This window comes from Balaenoptera physalus, assembly GCF_965194825.1.
Source record: "Balaenoptera physalus genome assembly, chromosome: 10".
NCBI classification, from domain to species: domain Eukaryota; kingdom Metazoa; phylum Chordata; class Mammalia; order Artiodactyla; family Balaenopteridae; genus Balaenoptera; species Balaenoptera physalus.
Window position 1 is genome coordinate 102,477,896 of NC_138889.1, and position 12,096 is coordinate 102,489,991.

At 35.6% G+C, this 12,096-nt stretch overlaps 1 protein-coding gene across 5 annotated transcripts in view; it reads right to left on the reverse strand.

The window, feature by feature from the left end:
* The window catches only part of LPXN (leupaxin), a 48,191-nt gene that overhangs the window by 18,744 nt on the left and 17,351 nt on the right, over window positions 1–12,096 (reverse strand). For all 5 annotated transcript variants that reach the window (XM_082476113.1, XM_082476116.1, XM_082476115.1 and 2 more), the window contains 2 exons: window positions 10,567–10,613; window positions 3,012–3,111 (listed from right to left, as the gene is read on the reverse strand). In XM_082476113.1, the coding sequence (XP_082332239.1) occupies window positions 3,012–3,111; window positions 10,567–10,613 (147 nt within the window). The remainder of the gene's footprint in view (window positions 1–3,011; window positions 3,112–10,566; window positions 10,614–12,096) is intronic.

Here is a 12,096-nt window from a genome sequence, read left to right on the forward strand (position 1 = left end):
AGCAATTAAAGAAATAAATATGTGAGGTATATCTCAGGTGGAGATAAGATGTAAGTTATATATTGAGACAAATGACAGAGGGTGGAATGGAGAGGAAAACTGATTTAGATGAGGGTGAGCAGAGAAGGCTCTCTAGGGAGGTGATATCTGAGCAGATACTTGAGTGATGTACTGAGATCTAGAAATATTGATATTTGTGGGAAAAGCATTCCAGAGGGAAAGAAGGCCCAGAGGAAGGAGACAGTCTGACACATAAAAAGAAAAGTAAAAAAGGTCAGTAGGGCTAGAGCAGAGGGAGTGAGAATGAGTGAGTCAGGAAAAAATGATGGAAAAAGAGGCAAAGATCACATAGGGCCCTCAGGATAAAAGCTGCAGTTCTATTCCAAGGGTGATGGAACCATTTTGTTTCAAGCATGAGCGTGAAAGAATCTGATTTACAAGATCCTTGTGGTAGCCGAGTGAGGAATTAGGTGTGGGCAAGCCAGAGTGGAATTAGAGGCACTAGTTAGGCAGGAGACCATTATAACAGCTCAAACTAGAAATGACTTGGACCAGTGTCAGTGGAGAAGGTGGTGAAAGTTGTCAGATAAGACTTGCTGATGGATTGGATTTATTAAAGCAAAACTCCAAAACAGTTATTATAAAACGTTCAAAGGAAAAACCTCAAATTACAAAACAGAACAAATTACAAATTGCCCAACTTATCCTTCGTCAACTCTGGTCCTGAGATTCCATCTCTCTCAACTCCTTTCCAACTGGGCTACTGCAAACATCTATCTAATACTTCCTGATCAGAGAACTACAATGATTCTCCATTGCTTCCAGCATGGAATTTGCAGCATCAGATGGACATTCTAAGTCTCCCATCCACTGCCCTCACTCTACCTTTCCAATCTCATCTTTTATTACTCCGTAAAAAGCCTCCATTGTTTAAAGCCAGCCAGGTTCCCTGCAGTCTCCTGAATGTGATCTGTTACCGTCTGCCTTCAGGCCTCTACTTATCCACTTTTTACTGCTTGGAATAACCTCACATTAGCTCACTAATCCAAAATGCTCATTTCCCTTCAAGAATCTTATCATATGACACATTTCCTTCCTCCTCTATTATATAATGTTAGTTAATGCTGAAGAGAGTAGTGTTCAAAAGGTTAACAGGGAAAAGGCCTGAAAGTACCTAAGTAAAAACACAATAATGTATCTATAGCTACACATTGTACATTTACATCTATAGCTATTTGCTGGTATATTCCAGAATACTTTTGAAAGGGTATGTAAAAAGTAGAAAATACTGACTACCTCCAAGGGGCAGAACTGGATGGCTGGGAACAGCTCACTGTAAACTTTTGTACTTTTGATTTTTGTACAGTGTAAAGGTATTCAAAAAATAAACAGATATTTTTTGAAAATGTAAATAAACCAAGACACGTGCTAAACCAATTTAAAAACACCACGCAATTAAAACTCCTAGTGCAGGGACTTCCCTGGCAGTCCAGTGGTTAAGACTCTGCACTTCTAATGCAGGGGACGTGGGTTCGATCCCTGGTCGGGGAACTAAGATCCCACATACAGAGCGGCATGGCGGAGAAAAAAAAAAAATTCCTAATGTAGATTTTTTTCTAGTATTTTCAGATATACAGTGCAATGAGGAATGCACCCAGCTTTACCGTAGACATTAAAGAAACCTTGTTTCTGATATTTATTCATTTGTCCCTCTAATAAGTACGCATTATTCATAATGTATCAGGAACAGTGCTGGGCACTGGAAGTCCAAACGTGAGCCACAGAGATAAGCTTCCTGCCCTTCCAATCACATACATTTTTATACACTGCCCTGAAACTATTTCATGCTCATTTCATGGGTACATATCATATCCCCCAACCAATTCAGAATGGATGGATTCTCTGTCTTAAGAATTCTAGCTCAATATTCTGTAATAACCTAAATGGGAAAAGAACTTGAAAAGGAATATATACCTGTATATGTATAACTGAATCACTTTGTTGTACACCTGAAACTAACACAACACTGTTAATGAACTATACTCCAGCATAAAATACTTTTTAAAAAGAATGAATTCTAGATGATAATTCCCTTAATAAATTCTTAGGTCCATTTATGTGAGTTCCATTACCTGCCAGGCCAGTGAGCTTGCCACCCATGCTCTGGAGACTAGAACAAGGGGGCAGATTTTATCTCAGTATGAGTTTAGGACTCATCCTTCCTACTGTCAAAGCCACACTTTGCTCTCCCTTGCTCTGACCCAGCTAGCCCACAGGTGTCCTCCATCCCACTCAGGGGGTTCTCTTTAACAGCCCTTCCACACTTTATCCAGCTTTAGTGGCAAACAATCTGTCTTTTATTCTATAAATGTCACAGAGTCTTATGCCTCATTTTATCAAGCACACTCCAAGCCCCTTGAGATCAGAACCCGTATCACAGTATCTTTTATGTCCAGATAATACACCTTAAAAAAATTGATACAAATGAACTTATATACACAACAGAAATGGACCCACAGACATAAAAAACAAACTTACGGTTTCCAAAGGGGTAAAGGGGTGGCGGGGGGTAAATTAGGAGTTTGGGATTAACATATACACATTACTGTATATAAAATAGATAACCAACAAGGACCTGCTGGATAGCACAGGGAACTATACTCTATATTTTGTGATAACCTATAAGGGAAAAGAATCAGTTATATATATATCTATATATATATACACATATATATATTTATATATATATATACACACACACACACACACACACACACACACACACACAAAACTGAATCACTTTGCTGTACACCTGAAACTAATACAACACATTGTAAATCAAGTATACTTCAATTAAAAACAAATACATAGTACAAAATTGAGTTCATCCATTGAATTAAATTTAGTATGGGAAAATGAATAATGACTTAGAAGAGTTTCTCAAGGGGGAATGCAGAGCTGAGTCCACAGAGATGAGACCCTGAAGGCTGTATCACAGGCACTGTGCTCACCTGGCTCTGCATTTCACACAGGTGGGCCATCAGCTCCTCCAACTGCACAGCTGCTGAGGTTTTAGGAGGCGGCAGTGATTCCTTTGGCTCTTGGACCTCACTATAGGGAGAAAACAAAAAGTCATACCGACACATCAAAACTCAAATAAATGTTAGGCCATGCATAAAATACCAGAAAACACAGTTTTAACTATTAACCCCTTAGATATGACTACAACTAGAGACAGAGACTATTTTTAAAAACTAGGTACTAAACATCTGAACAAGGTCTCCCTGCCTTTGTCTCCATGTCTCCCTCTGGTCGTCTCAAAAACCGACTATTGTTCTCAAGTGCATGAAGAAAAGTGCCGGACCTGTAGCTGGGTGGCCATTCTCCCCCAACAACCAGGAAAAAAGCAGCCTCTGAAAAGAGTTTGAAGACCACGGTCCAATGTGTATTTTTTATTTTAACAGCATTCTTTTTTAAACTATAAAGTATTATATCTTCTTTCAGTTATTGTCAAGTGAAAGACAAAAAATAAATATATAATATATATACTATGTATTTATATGTTTAATATATATTTATATAACATATAATAACATTTATATAATATATAAAATACATAAAAATAAATAAATACAGAGAAGACATTGGTCCATGAGCCCCAGAAACAGTAAACAGATTTTTATTCAAATACCTGCATAATCATTAGTAAAATTAACCACGTGTGAGGACACAAAATAGAGTCTAATAAATTCTAAGAAGTAAATCATACAGACCATATCCTGTCTACTTAAATAAAAATAAAGTAATTCTAAGTAATTCTTGGGAGAAAGAAAAAATTAACAATTTTCAAACTATTTAGAAACAGCTATAAAATCACACATGCTCTGCAGAGCTGAAAGCAAAATGTTATTGAAAGGAAAAATATAAATAGATCTAGGTGCAATATTGAAAAATAAAAAAGACCAGAAGCAAATGAAACATCCAACTCAAGACTCTCAAAAACTAAAAAATAAAATAATAATTAAACAGAAGGAATAAAAGCATAAATCAATTTAAACAGAAAACAAACCAAAAAAACTAACAGCTTTTTGGGAGCGTTGTATAGATTACCAAGTACATAATAAAATATGGAAAAAATCACCCAACAGGTTCTATGAATATCTCAGAAACTTGGTACTAAAACCAAAGACAGAATGGTGTGTGTGTGTGTGTGTGTGTGTGTGTGTGTGTGTGTGTGTGTGTGGTAGTGTGCATACCAGTCATCCAAGAATGGTTCAACATTACCAAAAGGATTATTATAATTCACTACACTAACAGAAAAAGAGAAAATCTTTATAAACATATTGAGAAGTACTGAAAAGCAATTGAAAACAAATTTAACCACCATTCCTGTTGTTGAAGATCGAGGAGAAGAAGAAAAATTCCATAACCTGACAAAATATGTCTATACAAATCTATAACAAGCCTCATATTTAATAGTCAAATACTAAACACATTTCTAATTAAGGGAAGAGGAGGACAAGGCTCCTACTCTCATTGTTAGTCTCTAATATTATTCCAGAATGCATTAGCAAATGCATTTAAAAGTAAAGATAAGAGATTTATATATTTTAAAGAAAAATGTAAAGCACTCTCTTTTTAAATATATAATAATATTCCTAGAAAATGACAGATAAATGATATAACAACTATTATAATGAATTTTTAAAAATCAGGATGGCTACTAGATACAAGAATAAAATGAAATAATTAGTGTCTTTCCTATAGACCAGGGGTAACTGATTTGAAAATCCAATGAGGAGAAAAATGTGTTCACAATACCAAGAAAAAAATATATTAAGTATTAAAGAATAAATCTAACAAGAAATGTGTAAGATTTCGATGAAGAAAAATCACTAAAAAGAAGACCCACCTAAATAAAGATGCATAATATGATGTCAGTTTCTCCCAATTAAACTATAAATTCAATGTAATCCATACAAAAATTATAATCGAATTATTCAAGTTAATAGGCTGATGCTAAAATTCAATACAAGTGAGAACACTCAAGGCAATTTTGAAGAAAGATAAAAAAAAACAGGGATAACTTGCCCCAGTAGATGCGGTATCCTATAGAGTGATAATAATTTAATTTGTGTGATGTTGGTAAAGAAACAGACAAGTAGAACAAAAGTAGGGTAGACTAGAAAACCCAGAAACAGACTCTAGTACCTATAAGCACTTTGCATATGGTAAACCTGGCATTTCAAATAATCAGAAACAGACTATTAGAATCAAGGTGCATGATAACCTATTTGGAACACAATACATTTAGATCCCTAACACACTGTACACACAAATGTGTTTTTAATGAATTCAAGATATAAATGTTTAAACAAAAATACTAGAAGAAAACGGAGGATTTTTTAATAATGTGGAGTGATAAAGACTTTCCTAAGAAAGGCATAAAACTCCCAAGTGATGTCAAAAAAGAAAAAATATTGATAAAGATAGTATTAAAAAATTTAACATGAATAAATATTTAAAACATAAACAATATTCAAATATTTAAAAGTTGATTAATCAATAGTAAAAATATAATGCAAAAGAAACCTGAGCTAAGGATTTTTTAAAAAGTAAGTTTCAGAAAAAGAAATTTGAATGTTTACTACATAAAAATATACTCAATCTCAATCTTTAATATGCAAATTAAATGGTGAGATACCATTTTTTTCCCATGAATCAAAGTTTTGAAAGATTGACAATATGCAGTGTTGGCAAAAGTCAGGGTTATATCTACACAGATACATTTACATATATTATAGGTAGCTACATAAATTATAAAACCCTTTGCAAGGTAGCATCTATCAATATTTCAAATGCATATACCCTTGGATTCAGCAATTTCACTTCTAAGACTCTATCCTACAGAAAAATTGGACATATTTATAAAGATATACGTACAAGGACATTCCTTAAAACACAAAAACAGAATAGTTTTTATGAGCAAATTAAAACTAAATGAAAATATAGTCAAATAAATTATGGTCCACCCATGCTATAGAATAACCCTGCAGCTGCTAAAAAGAATGCCCACATAGAATTTTATGAACTAAGGAAGACTTCTCATTTATATTGTTAACTTAAAAAAGCAAGGCCCAGAACAGTATGAAAAATATCCTTCCATTTATCTAATTTTAAAAGCACAGATACATAAGTATGAATATGCATACACAAAGGTCTGGAAGAAGACATACCTACCGGCACAGTTACCTAAGGAGCTGGTAATTAGGTGGTGGGAGGAAAGACTCTGTTGGAGGTGGTCTCACATCTTACCCTGTATATTTTGCATTTCTTTGACTTTTTTTTTTTTTTGGTGGTGCCAGCGTGGATTGCAGGATCTTAGTTCCCCAACCAGGGATTGAACCCGGGCCCAGCAGTGAAAGCGCAGAGTCCTAATCACTGGACCACCAGGGAAGTCCCTTCTTTGACTTTTTTTAAAGACTATTTTTTAGGGCAGTTTTAGGTTTACACTAATATTAAGCAGAAGGTATCTCTCTGACTTTTTATATACGTGAGTTTATAAAATAATTGTGTACATGAAGTTGTATTTTCAACACAAAGGTCCTCTATACTAGAAAAGAAACAATGATGAAAACAGATGAGGCGGTAGGGGTGGCAGATGGGGCATCAGCAGTACAATTCTCACGTATATCTTAGTTATACACACATGCATAAATAACGATTCCATAAACAACCTTCCGTACACTACATTAATACAGTTACAGTGTTGTGAGTGAATCCTACTAAAATTATTTTTAAATATAAAATTAATATGTTAAATGTAGAACATTTTAAAACTGCAGAGGAATACAAAGAAAAAACTAAACCACACATAATCTTCCTTTTGAGAGGCAGTTAATACTCTAGACATGCTGGCTTATATTTTTACACTCTTCTATGATTGTGTATGATTTTAGAAAATTTGAATATTACTGTTTTTTTCATGTTTTAAAGTTAACATTTTTCCATATCCTTATGCACATCCTTATCTGTCCTTTGCAAACGTAATAGTTAACATTTATTGAGTGTGTACACTACACCATGCACTCTGTAAAGGGTTTTACACATGTTCTCTTTAAATCCTCATAAAAACCTTAAAGGTAAGTTTTATCACTCCCAGATGAAAAAACTGGGGCCTAGAGAAGTTAAAAACTTTGCTCTACCCAATACAGATGGCAAATAACAGAGTTTGGGCCTGCACACTCTGAAGCTTGTGTTTTCTATCACTAAATTATCTTTTAAAATGATATATAAAGGCTATATAGTTTTCAAATGCATAATGTGCCATAATTTATGAAATCAATCACTTATTGTTAGATACCTAGATTGCTTCTGATTTTCACTGTTATAATCAATACTGCTACATAAATATTTGATATTTATTTCCATAGAGTACACTCTGAGAAGTGGAATCACTGGGTTATACAGGTAACTGACTCCGGAATAATGTTTGCAATTAACATTAACCAAGAAGCTTAGCTAACAACCCACCAAACTGTGTGTGTGTGTGACAGAGACACACACACACACAAAGCAATAAATAAAACCAAATATTCTACGTCTTTCACTAAATATATTTTCAAAAATGACAACAAAGTCTTACTACTTTACTTATTTTTATGTATTTATCAGCTGGGGAAAAAGTAGAAGGAAGATGCTTATCTTCCTCTCTTAAGAAAAAAAGACTATCTCTTGGGTACAACATGTCCTGCTACTGACTCAGTTTGAGTATTTAACAAGGAAAATTTAGGAGGAAGTGGATCTCTTCCCTTCTTAAAAGACTTTGTCTTTTAGGTACAACATGGCCTCCTGCCCCACATAAGTTTGGGTTTCTGCTTTTTTTTTTTTTTGGAGTAGGGGTGTTTAATCTAAGAACAAAAATGGTCAGGTGACTGATTACAAGTGACTGATTTAGTTCTTGGAGGTTTCCAACAAAGTACAGAGGAGCTCTCTCTCACAACTCTTTTCAGTCATTACCCCTTAGTAATTGCTGCCACAGGCATGTGTCTTAGAAATACAAAAGGCAGCAGGACTGGGAACACATTCTTCTGCCCTGTGCCCCAGTGTAGAATAAATGTAGTTTCTTAGATGGGTCTGTATAATCCTAAAAACCTGTCCATCTCACAGGTGGGGTATACTTGTGCTTATTGAAAGAACTCTTACTGGTTTCTAACCAGACTCCTAGTGCAGTGTATAAAGAGAAATAGATCATTGCCAAAATACCCTAAGAGTAATTGTGTCAACAATATAAACTTCTAAATAAGAAATGAGAGACCTTGAAGAGTTGATGTTTGCATCACTACAGGAAATGTTTGTGAAAAGAGAGAAACCTCAAATCTCCTTTGATTTGTCCCCAGACCTACTGAAGATGATAAAGGCGCTTAGCATGCCATCAGCAACAACTTCATTACTCAGAGGTTTTAATAATACAAATACAAGAGATGCGTTTAAAAAAAGCCAGACTTCTCAAGTGAGGGGTTTCATTTTTTTCCCCCATTCATTCCTCTGCAATATTTTTATGAAGTCTCCATCCCTATTCTTACCAAAATTATTTCTGTTCATATAAAAGATACATTTCTAAATACTATCATATATTCTCAACTAGTATTTCAAGGTATTGGTACTTTTAAAGTTGAAACTAACGTTTGGTTAATTTAAGCAAGCCAGAGGAAATGGTGGAAACAATGCAGGAATCTTGTTTCTGTGTCTCATGTTCCATCTGTACACGTGAGCCTTGTTGGCTCTGAATTATACCAGCCTCGGGTTTGTATCAGTCCATTACATATTTACTAGGCCACCTGGATTTCATATCACTCTCCCACTCAGATCTACACAATAAGTATCATTCAGTAATGGTTAAGTACATCGATCAAGGTCCACTCAGGAAAATACAAACACTAGGAGTAAGAAGAAGGAATTCAATCCAGAAATTTGATTACACAGGTGATGGGAGAACTAAGAAGCAAACAGAAAACATTGAGGGAACCCAGAGATTAGCTACAGCAGGAAGCCATGAGGCCAAAGGGACAAAGCAAAGAGGCAAAGTTACCAGAGCCCAGGAGCCCAGTTTAATAGGCATAAACTGGAACCACAACAGACCTGTTTTTCTCCAGCTGAAGCCATAAAAGCAGATATAACTGCTGACAGAGACACTGTGGAGAGAGAGATTGAGGGGAGCAAAGGCCCTAAATTTCCCTGCCTTTCACCCTCCAGTCTCTCCACAGTGCCTCCCATTGGTTGAAACCAGTAAAAGCCTACAGACCCTGGAGCCTGGAAAACCCAACCTGCAGGGTTCAGCTCCCCTGGAGTACAGAGCAGAGCAAGAGAAGAGGGAGAAAGGGGTCTGATGGGAAACAGATCACAGATTTGTACTACAGAGGAGGGGTGTCAATAAGTTACCATTGGCAATGCCATCAACTGATCACAACGCCAGATACACAGGAGAATGGCTGTCGGCTGGGCCGGTTCTCACACGTTCCTGTGTTTATTAGTGTTTCCATTAAAGTCTTGGTTTCCTCAATTTAAAAAAAAATCAGTATTAACTGAGAGCCTATTGTGTACCAGGTACTGTTTTGTTGTTGTTGTTGCTTTGCTTTGTTTTCATGTTTTTACAAGGGGGAGAGACAGGAAGGCCTAGGAGACACGCCCACCAGGCAGCTTCCTAGAACTGGAATTAGCTGGCATATGTATTAGTAAATTGGCCTCACTCCCATCAAAGTAGAAAGTGCCTTAAAGTGGGGAGTTGTAAAAAGACTTCAAAAGATAGCACAGGTCCTTCCCTTATTTTTACACCGTGTGTGCACTATTGGTGGCAATTCTGAAACCAAATAATATGTGGTGTAGTACTCTTCACCAAGCATGGACCTTTACTACCTACATTTTAAACCCTTTGTTTCCCAGAATGCTGTCTCACTTTTTTTAAAAAAATTGCAAGCTATAACTGAAGAGAGAACAGGAAAAGTGGCCTTTTAATTTTTTTAGACTGTCAATTCTGCTTTGGCCAGAAGAGATAACTTAGTAAGTGGATCTGTTTCAATAAGTAACTTTTATTAACAGGAAACCCCTCCACCACTAAATAAATTTTGAGCAAATATGGAAAGAAGTATATATTCATTAATCTTCCACGGAGACACACTGTTTTAGCGCAGCCCTGATCCTAGGTCTGACTTTGTCGGCATCTTGCTGAAATTTCTTTAGGTGTTTTCTCTTTTGTGAACTGAAGCATGATATCTGAAATGGCTGGGCCAAAACATCTGTGGTGACTTGGACTACTTACACTTTTTCAGGTGGTAAAGGAAATAGAAGAGCCCACCATCCTGGACAACCTGTCTAAAAGCCAGGCTCCTTGAGAAACTGCCAAGTCAGCTGGGCAGAAATCCACCTCTGCTCACAGATCATGGAACGAGGGGGACGGTAGTAGGAATTCTAATAATAAACACCTGCAAAGCAAATTATGGTCCAAACACAGCTGATAACAATTATCTAATAAACTTAATTTTTTAAGTATTTAATTTTAAAAAATACCTGTGGACATGGGGCTCCTGGATTTTGGTAGTATACACGAGCTGCACCTAAGACATACAAGTGAAAGAGAAGAAAGAATGAATTTCTGTTGGATGCTGGATAAACAACAAGATCCTACTGTATAGCACAGAGAACTACATCCAATACCCTGTGATACTAACACACCACTGTATAGCAATTATACTCCAATAAAGATGTTAAAAGAAAAACCTGTGATAAACCATAATGGAAAAGAATACGAAAAAGAATACGTATATATATGGATAACTGAATCACTCTGCTGTACAGCAGAAACTAACACAACATTGTAAATCAACTATACCTCAATAAAATAATTTTTTTAAATAAAAAAAAAATGTTGGTACTTATCTACACCCAGAGTTAGAAGATGTTTTTAGCTTCTAAAGGGGACGATAACTAGCCTATCTGAAATCTCCTTTCACAAGGCAGAGGAGTACCAGCCATCCCACAGAGGAAGGCCAAATTCTAAGCACAGTAGCTGGCATGTGAACAAATACGGTGTCCCCCTCCCTGCCCTAAAAGCACTGACATAGAGAAGTCATCATACTCAGAAAAGAACCATAAAACAAACAAAATGAGTCAGAGGAAAGCCCCTTAACTAGACAGGATGGGGTTTAGGGGAAGATTATAACAATTAAATTTAACATACCAAAAGAAATAATGAGTGACTCTAAAGGGTAGTTGACCAGTAGTTTATTTCACGAACAAATATTTATTGAGTGTCTGTCATGTGCCAGGGCTGGGGATGCAGGAGTCAACAAACAAAACAAAACAAAGGAACAGAAATGGTTCCTGAGCCTTACATTATGGTGGTGAGAAACAGATAATAAATTAATAGGTAAAAAAATAATAAAAATTAATGAAGGGTAGGAGATAAGAAATGGGGGAGGGATGGCATTTATAAATATATTGGTTGGGTAAGGACTCACTGAGAAAGGGGCACTTGGACAAGGGCTTGTAGGGGGTGAGGGAAGCATGCAGATATCAAGGGTAACATGATCCAGATAGACAGCACCCTGGAGCATCTATGGAACAGATAGGAGGTGAGTGAACCAATGAGACAGGGGCAAATAGTACAAGGGGCCAAGTCATGCAAGTAGGGTGACCATATAATTCATTATTCAAACTGGGACACCTTTGAGAGTGAAAGAGGGGACTAAAAAATAATTAATATTACATTAATTTTTAAATATGTATTTATGGACCAAAAATTTTATTTTATTATATTGGTGGACCAATAAACTAATTCTATTCAAAATAAAATTTTCTAGAATATTTTTAAATGACACACAGCTATGAACATGAAAGCAAAAAAATTTTAAACCTTTCATATTGATTATTTAAACATTTAAAAATAGCATAAGTAAATAATTATTCTTGAGATATAGATATATTTATATATACCTTAATTGGCTACTTAGCCATTGTTGCCTTTAACACTGTGATGTGAAAATTTTTCTGAAAAATGTCTTTCTTTTCTATATGATCTTATTTATTTTTATATTTTTT